Genomic DNA, 15285 nt, shown 5'->3' with positions numbered 1-15285 from the left:
TCCCCTCCTCCCCCTCCCCTCCCCTCTCCCTCCGTCTGTCCTCCCTCCTTTAACCATTGTGCCCCTTCCTGGGGAGCTGGGCATGGGTGTGAACCAGTCTTGGTCCCAGGCTCCCTCCCTGTCAGCCTCGTTCTCGTCCCCATGGTGGAAACCACCCCCCCGACCATGGACCTTGCTCTGCAGAGCTGTGGGTGCATGTGACCTTCCCGGGGAAGCCCAGGCTCGGTCCGCCCTCCCAGCCAGTTTCAGGCAGTGCTCTCCCAGTCAGCTGGGCACGAGGACCTCTGGCGGGAGCTCTTTGGGGGCCTGTAGAGTAATCATGCCTGTGTGTACTGCGTGTTCTCCTGGAGAGGTGGTGTTCCTTTTTTTAAGCTTTGTGTAGAGTTGTGATTAATACAGCCTTCCATTAAAACTCCGTGACTTGAGCCCGTTGTGCAGTCACAGCCTGGGCGCCGCTTTCATCCACCTGGTAGCACCTGCCCGTTAGGCACCTGGGCCCGTCCGACCAGGCTGCTCCTGCCCGCGCTGACGGCGGCCTCTCTGCCTGAGCACGCGCCCAAGCCTGCTCAGCTCCCCTTCACACTGTCACCCTTGCACCTGCTCACCCACACTCAGGCCCTCACTCACTGATTCACAGACTCACCCACACTCACAGCCTCTGTGTTTGGGGGTATATTTTACTGTGGTAAAATGTACATAATGTAAAACGACCATTTTAGCGATTTCTAAGTGTGCAGTTCATTGGCATTAAGTACATGCACATCGTTGTGTGACCATCACCACCCCCCATCTCCAGAGCTTTCTCGTCTTCCCACCTGAAGCTCTGTCCCAGTGAAACACTGACTCTGCATCCTCCCTGCCCGGTCTGGCACCCGCCGTTCTGCTTTCTGTCTCTGCGGATTTGGCTATTCGCCGCACCTCACTAAGTGGGATCACACAGTCTTTGTGCCTTTGTGTCTGGCTTGTTTCACTCAGCACACATTCTTACATCAGTTCTCTCTTGCACACGCACACGCACACATACACACTCACTTGCCTGTATTCCTGTGCCCCTACCATTTCTGGACCTTGAATAACCCAAGTTCTTAGACTGTATAGTGTCCTGGGTTTCTTGAACTCCCAGGAGTGGGTCTTGACCTTAGCACTTAGGCCCGTCTTTCTCTTTCCGAGCTCCTCCCTGTGGGCTGGAGGTTTCTGATGCCAGCACCCGCCCCTGCACACCTCTCCCTCCCTCCCCCCACCTCATGTGTGTGTTGGGGGCCCTGCCTGGCCTTCCCCCCACCAGTGGGGGAGCCGGGGGCAGCGGTGTGCAGACCGCGTGATGCACAGGCGGTACGGGTTTGCTGAGTCCTGGGGCCCTGCAGCGGTCCCTGGGCTGGAGGACAGCCTGCGTTTCAGCGGCCCTGCCTCCTTGTGGACTTGCTTGAGCTGAGGATGAATATCCTTCTCCTTTACATAATCGGCAGTTTCTCTGGGCAGGGTCTCTTTCTGCCTCGCTCACAGGGAGGTGTGTCCTCCTGCTGCTGCTTTCTTCCCGCCGCCCAGTGTCGTTCAGCCTCGCTGGGTTCAGGATTAAGGCATTTTAGGGGTTGGAGGGAGCTTGTGGACATCGGGACCAGTGGTTTCCAACTGGGGGCATGTGGTAGAGAGGTTGGGGTCCGGGCAGGCTGAGCCAGAGCCTGGACCTCTCCCCTGCTCCCTTTTATGTGGATGTGGCTGTGGAGGATTTCTTCCGGAGAGCAGAATGGCCTCACTGATGAAACGTCCAGCCTCCACTCTCGGCCATTTGGAAATGTAGGGGATGGGCTCCTTTTTGTCTTTGTGACCCACATTGCAGGGGGGAGGGGGGAGGGGAGCAGGGCGGCCATGTGGAGACGGCAGGCAAATAAAGAGTTGTCCCACCTGAAATGCCCGTGGTGCGCCCCCATTAAACATCACAGGCCTGCCCTTTAGGTTCCAGTTGGGGGAACTGAGGCTGGGAGAAGTTAAGTGAGGTGTCCAGAGGCAAGGAGCAAATTCGTAGCAGACCCGGAATCAGAATCCACAGAACCTTCCGTCTCCTTTCAAGTCTTTTTATTTTCTTCAAGAAAATCGCCACCCTCCCCCATCTTTTTTCTGATGCTCTCAATCTCTCTATTTATTTCTCTCTTTCTTGCTCCTCCCTTTTATCCTTTAATGAGCCTCAAAAGCCCTTATAGCTGATAAATTGTTGACGGAGCTGTATATACTGTGATAAGACAACTGCTCAGTTTGGGGAGTGAGATTGGAGTCGTCCCTGGGTATCCTCGGGGGATTGGTTACCGGACACCCCGTGGTTGCCAGCCTCCGTGATGCTCCGGCCCCATGTATGACTGGTGGAGTGCAGCCCGCCCTTGTGTCTGTGGCTTCAACCGACGGCGGGTGTGAAATCCGTGGATACAGAGGGCCAACTGTGTAAGTGAGAAGTAACACACGGGAAGGATCTGTGCCTCTAAAAGGTCTTGAGCCTCCCAAAATTCCCTTCAGAAAACAAAAGTTTAGGGATTCCCTGGCGGTCCAGTGGTTAGGACTCAGTGCTTTCACTGCCATGGCCTGGGTTCGATCCCTGGTCGGGGGACTAGGTAAGATCTTGCAAGCTGTGTGGCACGGCCAAAAAAAAGAAAGTTCACCTGACCATCATCTAACTCACCTCTTTTCCCACTAAAATCAGCCTTGTAGTTAAGATTTTAAAAAGGATTTGTTCTTAACTTTGCTTTTCTGTTTTAATTATTGGCAGTGTCACAAGATTAGTGTGTCTGTGTGTGTAGACTAACTGTAGAAAAGTTTAAACATGAAAAAGTAGACAGTGATCTAATGGATCCCCAGTGTCCAACATCAAGCTTCAGTGATTATAATCCATGCCGTTTCGATCATTCACATTTCAGTACTTATCTCTAAAAGGTGGGATCGTCCTTTATCGTCACTGCACCTACTGCCAAACTCCAAATAATTTCTTAATATCAAATATTCCACCAGTGCATCTCTGCATGTGATATTTTAAATCACAGCAGTGACTTATGTCAGCTGTAGGGTTTTGTGGACTGGACGTGTTGCCTCACTGTTTGTGCTCTGGTTTCTCTGAGAAACCACATATGTTCAGTGGGCCAGCGTTTGGCCCACGGGCACCGTGGGTTTGAAGCGTTTGGATGACAACGTGTCTGTTGTTGCTGTGAATCGGTGCCAGTGTGAGTGTGTAATCATATCGGGGTGCCGTAAATAAATAATAACTAACTGGCACTTAACCTGCTACTGGCACTCTCCTGCCCTCTCTTATTGCTCAGGGGCTATGCTCTCTCTATTGGCAGGTGGCTGCTGAGCTCTGAAATGTCCCAATTGAGATGTGCTGTAAGTGTAAAATGTGCTAGATTTCAAAGGCTTGGTGTGGGGAAAAAAAAAAAAAAAGGAAAGTATCTCATTAATACTGTTGATTACATCTTGAAATGGTAATTCGGATGTATTTAGATTAAATAAAATATTAATATTTAATTTCATCTATTTATTTTAATTGGGATGAATTCACATAACATAAAAGTCACCACTTTAATCATTTTAAAGTGTACAAGTCAGTGGTTTTTAGTATATTCACAGTGTTGTGCAACCATCACCACTAATTCCAGAACATTTTCCTCACTCTAAGAAGAAACGTGTACCCGTGGAGCAGTCGCTCCTCGCTTTGCCCTCCCCCCAGCCCCCAGTAACCGCTAATTTATTTTTTGTGTATAGATGTGCCTGTTACGGGTGTATTTTCATGTTTTAGTGTGTCAATACTTCATTTCTTTTTATGCCTGAATAATATTCCATTATATGGATAGACCACTTTTTGTTGATCCATTCATCACTTGATGGACATTTGGGTTGTTGCCACTTTTTTTGGCTGTTCTGAATAATTCTGCTGTGAACATTTGTGGACAGTTTTCGTGTAGACGTGTTCTCTTGAGGATATACCTAGCAGTAGAATTACTGGGTCATATGGTAACCGTTCAGCGTTTTGAGGAGCTGCCAAATTGTTTTCCACAGTGACTGCACCATTTTACATTCTCATCAGCTGGGTATGAGGGTTCCAGTTTCTCCACATCCTTGCAGTACTTGTTATTTTCCTTTTGTTTGTTTGTTTTTTTGTTTTTTGTTTTTGTTATTTTTTTGTGGTATGCGGGCCTCTCACTGTTGTGGGCTCTCCCGTTGTGGAGCACAGGCGCTGGATGCACAGGCCCAGCGGCCATGGCCCACGGGCCCAGCCGCTCTGTGGCATGTGGGATCCTCCCGGACCGGGGCACGAACCCGTGTCCCCTGCATCGGCAGGCGGACGCGCAACCACTGCGCCACCAGGGAAGCCCTGTTTGCCGGGGCACGAACCCGTGTCCCCTGCATCGGCAGGCGGATTCTCAACCACTGCGCCACCAGGGAAGCCCTGTTTGTTTGGTTTTTTTTGTAGCCATCCTAGTGTTGGGAAGTGGTACCTTCTCATTTTGATTTGCATTTCTCTAATGACTAATGATGCTGAGCATCTTTCATGTACTTTTGGCCATTTGTGTATCTTCTTTGGGGAAATGTCTATTCAAACCCTTTGCCTAACCTGTTTCTTTTTACTTAATTTAATGTAACTGCCAGAGAATTTAAAATTCCCATATCTGACTGACATTATGTTTCTGTTGGGTAGCATTGCTTTAGGAGATTTTGAAATTGGTGAGGGGTAGAAAGAAAACTCTCATGAATACTTCATATTCTTCCCTTCATTCTTAACGTCATTCACCGGTCACGAAGGTTAAATTCTTCTTTTTGAGGTTCATCTCCCAGAGCATTAACAGGAATGTCATTACAAAGACGTTATCCAGGCACCTGATTGCCGGTGGGTTGACAAGGGCTAGATTGTTTGAGGGTCATCTTTAGTAAGGCTTAAGATGGACCCACATCTTCAAAGCAGGTTGGTTATTTTAATGAGCCAAACAAACACAGCAATAAAGGTCACCTTCTCTTTTTTATAACGTGATGAGCCTCACACTTCCAGTGAGCTTTTCAAAAGTTAGCATTTTAACAGATTTAGTCATTTGTGTCTTATTGAGCTTTTCAGAACATGATAATCTATTGTAGATTTATTGCTTTGGAAATTTACTATGACATGTTGAGGTTATTCTTAGGAATCTAGTGGAGAAATAGTTTGATCAAATACACTTGTTTCCTGCCTGGAATAGAATGGTTATAATACATTTGTTTGTGGGTGATTCATTCCGAGGTCTTCTGAGCTTAGCGTCCAGTTAAACTCTGGTGGCACTTCCTTGTCTGCTGCTGAGAGTTCCCAGGGGACAGGTCACACACACCAGGAAGTGCAGCTCCCCCAAAGTCACTCTGCACCAAAATGTGAAAGTCAACTGGGTTGTTTAGAGTACAATATGTAATTCATTTTAAAATAATTTTGTTTAATGCATGTGTTTTTTTCCTTTATATTGAACCCCCCAAAAAAGCTAGAAGCGTTTTTCTAGTTTTCCTGAAAATGATTTAAGGTTTTCAGTAAATATAAAACTGCATATATAAAGATCTTGCTGGCATTTTATGGTTCTTTTCTCGTTTACTTACGTGGAGACTGTATTTTTCCATGCATTCGTAAGTAGGTGGGGGAAGATAACTAAAATATATTTTGTTTGGAAGAATAAAGTCACATGGGAGACAGAAATATCTTCAGATGTTTCAAATTGCAGCAATTCCTAAGCCCTCAGGCAGTTGCAAACTCTAATAAGGATTTTTTTGGGTGGGGCTGAGGGGAATGAGTGGAGAAGGGGGCAAGTAAGATTGCCATAATTGTAGAAATGATTTGCCCAGGAGAGATTGGCTTTCGAGCTTATCAGCGTGTAATCATTTAAGTGTTCCTTTTATTTTTCTGTTCTGTTTCAGCACTGTTGTTCAGAGGGAAGGTGGTTTTGATACCCATGCAAGGTGGAAATTGAAGTGTACAATTCAGTTGTGTTAAATATATTCAGGGCTTCCCTGGTGGCGCAGTGGTTGAGAGTCCGCCTGCCGATGCAGGGGACGCGGGTTCGTGCCCCGGTCCGGGAGGATCCCACATGCCGCGGAGCGGCTGGGCCCGTGAGCCATGGCCGCTGAGCCTGCGCGTCCGGAGCCTGTGCTCCGCAACGGGAGAGGCCACAACAGTGAGAGGCTCCCCCACCCAAAAAAAAAAAATATATATATATTCATATTATTGTGCTGCAAATGTCTGGAACTTTTTCGTCTTGCAACACTGAGACTCTACGCCCATTAAACCCTAGTCCGTTCCCTCCACCTACCCCTCCCCCCTCCTCCCCTCCTCCGCCCTTGGCAGCCACCTTTCTACTTCATGTTTTCATGATTCCGTCTGCTTTAGACACTGCTTGTGAGTAGAATCATACAGTACTTGCCCATCTGTGACTGGCTTAGCATGATGTCCTCAAGGTTCACCAGTGTTGTAGCATGTGACATTCTTTCTTTTTAAAGGCTGTGTTCTATTCCATTGTATGTATATGCCACATTTTCTTTATCCATTCATCCGTTGAGGGACACCTGGGTTGCTTCGATTCTTGACTAGTGTGAATAGTGCTGCTGTGAACATGGGTGCAGATATCCCTTCAAGATCCTGCTTTGTGTTCTTTCGAATATATACCCCAAAGTGGGACCGCTGTGTCTTAGGGCGACCTTTTGCCTTTTTAATTGAATGTGTGCAAAACTTTTCTGAGAGTAGCAGGACCTGCGAGCTGTGTGAATCTGATTCTCTGCTGGCCCACGCAGAATATCCATAAACACTCTGCTTGATGATCTCTCCCTGAGAGATTAACTGTGCAGATAGTATCACTGTGACTTCTTTCCTGTTGTGCCAGGAAATTTTCCACATGTTCAGACCTCCTGAAATAAACACCAGAATCATTTGGCCAGATTTCACTGCTAGGCACGCACCCTAGAAGCACCTTCCTCCAGAAAGCTCCATCCAGGACAGAAAGTGAGGGCCAGACGGAGAGGTCCAAGAGGAAAGAGGCACAGAAGGGTGAAGGCAGCGTCGTTGTCATTGTCCTCCTTTACCCAGGAATGAGACAGCAGCCTGTCTCCAAGTTACGGCCAGCAGGTTGACAAAACCTTGTTGATTATGACACAGTAAGAAACTTCCATGTTGTGGCCCAGTACGCACCTCTGTGTGTGTGTCCAGAGAACATCACTTACCTGTGTGACACGTGTTGGTATTTAACGTTCTGGTCCCCTCTTCTTCAGGTGCTTGTTTGCTTTTGCACCGGGTACAGTCACAGGATCGTTGTCCTGCTGGGGTTCACATCCTGCTTTGGCAAGTACGCAGTAAGGAAGAGTTCCGTGTCTGGGGCAGGCCTGCCGGGCTCGGGCTTGGGCTCTGCCTGTTTGCTCTTGAGAAGGCCACGTGACCTTGAGTCTCTAAAGCCAGCTGTGCCTCAGTTTCCTGTCCCCTACAGTGGGATCATATTGTGCCCCTCACACAGCTGGTGTGAAGAGTCATGGGGCCATGGATGTGGGGCGCCTAGAGCGGCACCTGGCCCCAGGTGGTGACTCTGTGCCCACCGGCTCTGCTGGTTAACACCTAACCCCACATTCACTTTTCTTACTTTTTACTGTCTTTCACTGTTACCCCGAGGCCTGTGTTGCTTCTTCCTCCTCTGTTGTCAGCATTCCCAGCTTTGTGTAACTAACTGGGGGTGACCTCTCCATCCTTTGAGCTCGCAGGGTCTGGATAGAAGGAAGAAGGTCAGAAATTAAAATGGATCAGGAAGCTTCGCAGGTGGAGTGGTCGCTGAAGCCCCATTTCTTTTCCCCATCAGCCAGGCTGAAATTCAGTTTGGCTTCTGACTGAGACAGGCGTACCTGGGCTCCCCCAGAGAAAGGCCGGAGTTGCTGCTTCAGCCGGCACGGAGCTGCAACAGGGCCGGGGAGCCGCCCGCCCCTTGCTCGGGTTGCAGGCTGGTGCTGGGACACTGACGCTGCGCCTCCCCAGGCCGCAGAGGGCTCACAGCCCAGGGTGGGAGAGGGGCTGCTCCCCCCGCTTTCTTCCACAGGCGCATCTTGTCAGGGCTCTTCTGAGTTGTCAGGGCTCTTCTGAGTTGTCAGGTTGCCAGCGTTTCATTATGTGATTATCTTCCTTGCAGGCAGTTTTAGTGAATAACATCACCACAAGCGAGAGGCTCATCAGAACCTTGCAAGGTGAGTTCCACTCCCCCCAGACATCAGGCCTGTTAGGAAAAAGCCACCTTTCCTCTGTCCTTTTCTAGGATCTCTTAGTGAAATCTCATGATGCGTGGTATCACAAGTAATTGGGTAATCTTTACTCTTTTTGCCTAACTATGTTTCTTTAAAGAGCTTTTCCTTTTATAAGTTTACTGAATACATTGCAAGCTGTTATATAGAGAACTCAGATTCTCATTTTGTGATACATTAAGAAGTATATGTGTGTGTGATCTGTTTTATATATATATATATATATGGTATATGTATGCTCTCTTTTCGTCACCCTGAAATTAGATTTCCTTCATGAAACTTATATAAAAATTATCCAGCCTAGTTTAATTCCATTTCCTAGCTACTCTTATTCAGTTTGGCAGCCAAGGTTTTTCTTTGGGCCCTTCTGAAGCTGCCAGGGGAGGCAGGGATGGGGTGAAGCCCCTCTGTGAGGTGTGACCGGAGGGGTCACAGGGTCCAGTGCAGCCTTAGAACCTGATGAAAGGAGCACTGGGGCCTCTGATCCCTGACCTGACCCTAGTCTCACCTTTGCCCCTAGTTAAACTCCATCAGTGCCCTCAGCCTCAGTTTCCACCTCTAAGGTGGGAAGGTCAGTCTAGAACTGGGCTGTCCAGAATTGTAGCCACAAGCTCCTTGTGGCCAGTGAACATCTGAAATGTGGCTCATGGGGTAGAAGAACTGGATTTTTAATTTTTGTTTAATTTTCGGCAATTTAAGTTTAAAACTGATACTTGACTCAGTTATTGGGAAACTTAAGTATCTTTGGGACAACTTAGGTATACCAATATCCTTTTTAACTGTAAATTTTATGAAATCTAAATTCAGATCAAGAATTCCCAATTCCTATTTAACATCTGAATTGAGATGTGCTATAACTGTAAAAATACACACCAGGTTTCAAAGACTTAGTATGAAAAAAAGAATATAAAATGTCTCATTCATAATTTTTTACATTAATTCTATGTTGCCATGGTAATATTTTGGATCTGTTGGAGTAAATGAAATATATTATTAAAATTGATTTCACCTGGTTTTATTTACTTTTTAAAAATGTGGTTGCTAGTAAATTTTAAGTGACCTGTGTGGCTTATAATATTATAGTTCTGTTTGGCAGTGCTGGTCTAGAATTCTGGTTCCAGATCAGCTTCTAAGAATATTAATAGGGGAAACTCAGAGTTTCACTAAGTTTAAATGGGTTGCTTGACTGCCAGGGGCTTCTCAGAGCTGATGATCTGCTGGTCAGTCCTCAAGTAGGGCACAACAGCCTGCAACCTTTACTGTACTTAGTATTTTTAAACAGCTTTAATCAGGTGTAATTGACATACAGTAAACTACACATATTTAAATTGCACGGTGTGACATAAGTTTTGACGTAAACGTACAGTTGAAGAAACCACCACAAAATCAACACAGTGAACAGATCCATCACCCCAAGAAGTTTCTTTGTGCCCCTTGGTAATCCTCCCCAGGCCCCTCTGATCTGCTTTCCCTCCCTCTAGATGAGTTTGTAATTTTTATAATTTTGTATACATGGAATCAGACGGCATATACCCTTTATCGTCTGGCTTCTTTCACGCGGCATAATTATTTTGAAATTCATCACTTCTGTTATGGCTGCCATAGTTCATTCCTTTTTATTTGCTGAGTAGTATTCCAGCGCCCCATGCTTGGTTTGATTATAGAATTTTTTTTTTAATTAGATCTGTTGACGTATAATTTACACACGATAAAGTTTACCCATTTGCAGTGTACCTTTCTGTGTGTTTTGACACATGCACCGTCCCCTGGATACCAGAGTCAAGACACAGCTCATGTCCGTCACTCCAGGAAGCCCTACCCACACCTGCCCTCACCTTAGCCTCAGGCACCCAGCGACCAGTTGTCCACCCCTGTAGTTTTGTCTTTTTGAGCACGGCATATAAATAAGTGCTTTTGAGATGGATCCCTGTTGCTGTGTGTATCAGCAGTTCATCGAATCCTTCACTTTTATTTAATTTGATCCCCCCCAGAGAGCCTTGTAGGTCTAGGGTTGTGAGGACAGACCTTGGGGAAACTCAGGTGTCTGTCCAGGGCTGTGTTTCAGGCCCTCATTTCTGCCCTCGGCCCGTTCTGGTGTCCCCTTTGTGGCAGCTTTTCCTTCTACCCCCCAGCTTGGCTCTTGGTCAGTGAGCTGCTGCTTTTTTTCTACAGAGCTTTTCCGAGCCAAGTCATCAGGGCAGCAGTGATGCGGCTGATGGATTTCCTCAAAGAAAGCTGTTGTTTCCCAAATAGGAGGGTCAGGTGGTTAAGTGCACATGGGGCCTCAGAGAATAACTGGGCTGTGACCAAATGACAGGATGCTGGCAGGTAGCCTGGTAGCTGAGAACAGGGGGTGCAGCAGGAGTGGCTGCTTATCTGACTGGATTTCGAAATTAGTGTTTCACGGATCAAGGGATACGTCTTCTGGGGGCAGGAGACACAGTGGCGTGTGTGCCCTTGTGAGACAGTTCAGGGTTTATGATGTCTAGGAGAGAAATAGGTGGATAGAACCTCCTGGTGCATTGTAAGTGTTGCAGGTCAAAAAGGAGATTTAGGAGAGATGTGTGAAAAGGAATCAAGGTCCTGTTTCCCATAGGATCGCACATCTTCTGGGCCGCTTCCAGGGCTGGGGTGGGGAGGTTCCTGGGGAGGGGCCATGCTCTCATCCCTTCCTCTTTCCCCTCCTTATTCTGTTGGTGCCACGGCCCATTGTGTTCCCATGGTGGGTTTTGGTGTGTCTGCTGTTGTCAGGATGGCCATGCCGGTGCCCTGTGTGATTTCGTGTCCTCCTCTCGGTTTAGACCAGTTAAAGGCCCTGCAGAAGAATTACGGCAGGCTGCAGCAGGATGTCCTTCAGTTTCAGAAGAACCAGACCAACCTGGAGAGGAAGTTCTCCTACGACCTGTAAGTGTGTCCACATCAAGTGTGTGCCACTCGGGGGGCTGACATGTTTTAAGCGGAGGGCGGTGGACGGGGTGCAACATAGTCTCCACTGGCCTTTTCTGTTATAGAGCATATAGGTCTCTGAGGAAAAGGTTCAGTCCCTTCTAGGAGTCATGTCCTTTAGACATAATGCATTTTATTTTTTAAGTGTCAGCAGTGCTTCGGAAAGCCCTGGAGAGGTGTTAGCCAGTGGGCTCCTTGTACAAGAGGGCAGTTCTCCTTAGCAAGAAATGACTTAACTCAATATACCTTAAAATATGTAACTGAGAACTCTATAAAGCGCAGGTGTGCTGGTTAAATCAATAATCTAAAGCCTTTAAAAATGTGTTCCAAAAGTGCTCAGAAGTGACCTAAGTCAAACTCATAGACTAAAAGGAGTTTGGTATAATATTAATGTAATTTATCATTGGGTGTTGGCATTGTGGGCATTTTGTTTTCTTGAGACTTTTAAGTGTCTTTCCAAATTTTTGCAGTGAGAATGGAGTACTTTTATTTTTTTTTTAGCTTTATTGAAGTATGATTGACAAATAATCATTGCATGTATTTAAGGCATAAAAACATGATGTTTTGATATACCTATACGTTGTGAAATGATACCCCCAATCAAGCTAATTAACCATCCATAGTCTCCCATCTTTACCTTTTTTTAATGTCTATGGTGGGAACACTTGAGATCCACTCTCTTAGCAAATTGCAAGTATAAAACACATTATTATTAACTGTAGTCACCATGCTGTACATTAGATCTCTAGCGTATGGTTAGGACAATCTGTTTTAAGCTGATGACTTCAGTCACATACAAAAACTCTACACTTTACATATCAGAGTCCTTCTGTGGTCAAAACAAAACGATAAACTTTTTAAAAGTTTGGCTAAACCCATTAGTAAGATAGTAAAAACCAGTTTAGAGGGTAGCAAATAAAGTTGTAGTCTATGTATTTTTCTCCCGTTTTCTTCATAGCAACAGTATAACTCAAGCACAGGAACTTTGGGATTCTGAGACAACTAGCTCCCCTAACTCCACCGTCTTTCTTCTTTGACTTCTATTTAGTCCATGCCCAAGTTCATACAGAGTTTTTACATAATTGCATTTGCCATTAAATTTTTAAATCATTTTTTTACTTTCTTGCATTATGTGTATATAAAAATCCATTTTGTTTCAAAATATTAAATACTTCATAATGTGGAGGTACCAAATTCAATTCACCATTTCCCAGTTGGATATTTAGGTTATATCTAAGTTTTGGTTATTATACATTGGCCTGACATCAATACATATAACTTTTAAAAGTTATTATTTTGGATTATTTCCTTCTAAAAAAGACTGGATTGCAGGTTTAGTGTGTCAGTTGGTATAAATCGCCAAATTGCCTTCTGAAAGGATTTTAGCCATCTGGTCAACAGCAGTGTAGGTGACCTCACACCTACTCATAAGGATTCTGATGTCCTTCCACTCACCATAATATCTTTATGATCACTTTAAAACTAAATACTACTAAAACCAGGAAGCCTCAAATACATAAATATGCAAAGGACATGTGCAAACAATGCAAAGGAAATGTCATTAGAAAACATGCATATATGGAACCTTCTTCAGCTAGGCCAGTGGCTCTCAGTGGGTGGCAGTTTTGCTACCAGGAGACCTTGGGCAATGTCCCAAGACATTTTTGGTTGTCAGAACTCAGAGGAGGTGTTACTGGCATATCGTGGGTAGAGGACAGAGATGCTGCTACATCCTGCAAAGCACAGGGCTGCTCCCACAATAGAGTGTTTATCTGGCCCAGGGCACCAACAGTGCTGAGTTGAGAAACCCTGAGTTAGGCTGGTAGTCACTGGAAAGCATTCAGACCAAAGTGAAGTGCTCCAGTCTTCTTATTCATCCTTGAAAGATACCCTGACACACATATTTCCCTTCCATTGATTGAAATACAAGAAGCCGTTAATGGCCTCACTTGATAAATGCTGACCCAGAAGATTTTGACCTAGCTGGAAATCGGCCAGGGCCCAGTGACAAGGAGGGCAGCTCTGCTCCCATGTAGGAGTGTTCAGACAGGCAGTGAGTAGAATACTCAAACCTGGTGGCCATGCGTGCAGGATGCACTCTTTTTCTCTCAGGAAGTTGATAGGTAATTGAAAAAGCTGACTGACTGCATCCGTTTTACTAGTTGTGCCCAAAACCTTGTACCAGATATAGGATACTTCCCATCCTATATCTAATGTGTATAAAATGTTGAAAGCTGGAATGAGTTAGGTTTTCTTAACTTTCTCTGGTTATAGACCCTTTTTGAGAATTTGATGAAAGGTGTAGACTCCTTGTTAGCAATTTTATAAATGGATGTATACACAAAGTTGCATGTTCAATTTGAGGGACCGCTGAAGCATACCTGCATGCCCTCTTCATTACGTTTCCTTAGGCTCCTCTTGGCTGCGACAGTTTCTCAAGCTTTACTTACTTTTTATGGTTTGGATAATTTTTTATTGGTTTTGAGGAGTACTGGTCAGGTATTTTGTAGAATGTCCTTCAGTTGGGCTTTATCAGATGTTTTTCTCATGGTGAAACTGGGGCAACACATTTTTGAGAGGAGGGTCACAGAGGTAAAGTGCCATTATCATGGCTTCGCATCAAGGGTACGTGCTATCAGGATGACTTATCACTGTTGATCACCTGATGGAGGTAATGTTTATCAGGTTTTTTCACTATAAAGTTACTCTGTTTTTTTCTCCCTTTGTGCTATAATCTTTGGAAGAAATTCACTCTGCTTAGGCTACACTTAAAGATTGGGAAGCTATGCTCCACTTCCCTAAGGATGGAGTGTCTACACAGATTATTTGGAATTTTCCTGCACAGGAGATTTGACTCTTCTTCTTATCTATCTGTCTAATTATTTATATCAGTATGGATTCACGAATATTTTGGGTTATAATCTAATACTATCTTATTTATTTTTTCTTTTGCTTACATTTTTTCTAGCTTTTGCCATTGGGAACTCTTTCAGTTGATTCCTTTATCCAATTGACATATCCCTGATAGTGTGGGTTTGGTCCCCCACCTCTTTTAAAATTACTTTTTTTTTTTTTTTTTGCGGTACGCGGGCCTCTCACTGCTGTGGTCTCTCCCGTTGCGGAGCACAGGCTCCGGACGCGCAGGCTCAGCGGCCATGGCTCACGGGCCCAGCCGCTCCGCGGCATGTGGGACCTTCCCAGACCAGGGCTCGAACCCATGTCTCCTACATCGGCAGGCGGACTCTCAACCACTGTGTCACCAGAGAAGCCCTAAAATTACTTTTTTATACTCTGGCACCAAAAGATGCTCCAGACTCATTTTCATATATTTCCAGTCCCAGTCCTAGAATCAACCAATCAACCATTTCTCCAAGGAGCCCTTGTTCTTTTTATTGGAGAATAGTATTAGAAACCAAGATCTGGGTACTAGGTGTGTTTATTGCTACTAGGGTGTCATTGCTGCTAGGCTCTCTCAGATGACAGAGCAAAGAGATATATGTGTGTGTATACTAACTTGTGTCATATACAGGTACTGATAAATATTTCTATATGTATTCATCTGTATCTAAATTAAACTAAACATGAATTTGTACTGCTGTCCCCAACTCTAATCCATTTACATTAACATAATAGTATGTAATTGGTTATGTTCTCAACCTGGGATGCTATTCAATTATTTTATCAATGTTTTGTGACTCAAAACATTTTTTAAAATTTATTTTCTTTTACTTTTTTGGCTGCGTTGGTTCTTAGTTGCAGCATGCAGGATCTTTGTTGAGGCATGTGGGATCTTTCATTGCAGCGTGGGCTCTTTGTTGTGGTATGCAGGCTTCTCTCTAGTTGTGGCATGTGGATTTTCTCTCTCTAGTTATGGCGTGCGGGCTCCAGGGCGCGTGGGCTCTGTAGTTTGTGGCACGTGGGCTCTCTTGTTGAGGCATGTGGGCTTAGTTGCCCTATGGCATGTGGGATCTTAGTTCCCTGACCAGGGATCAAACCTGCATCCCCTGCATAGGAAGGTGGATTCTTTACCACTGGACCACCAGGGAAGTCACTGTGACTCAAAACATTTTGAAACTGCCTGTG

At 45.4% G+C, this 15285-nt stretch overlaps 1 protein-coding gene across 5 annotated transcripts in view; it reads left to right on the top strand.

Moving 5' to 3' along the window:
• Positions 1–15285, top strand: part of GOLM1 (golgi membrane protein 1) — a 117813-nt gene that overhangs the window by 27621 nt on the left and 74907 nt on the right. For all 5 annotated transcript variants that reach the window (XM_055087263.1, XM_028494104.2, XM_024132873.3 and 2 more), the window contains 2 exons: positions 8148–8202; positions 11058–11160. In XM_055087263.1, the coding sequence (XP_054943238.1) occupies positions 8148–8202; positions 11058–11160 (158 nt within the window). The remainder of the gene's footprint in view (positions 1–8147; positions 8203–11057; positions 11161–15285) is intronic.

The sequence above is a fragment of the Physeter macrocephalus genome, chromosome 9, assembly GCF_002837175.3.
Source record: "Physeter macrocephalus isolate SW-GA chromosome 9, ASM283717v5, whole genome shotgun sequence".
Lineage (NCBI taxonomy): Eukaryota > Metazoa > Chordata > Mammalia > Artiodactyla > Physeteridae > Physeter > Physeter macrocephalus.
Note: the sequence above shows the minus strand (reverse complement) of the source record. Positions and strands in the feature narration are given on the sequence as shown.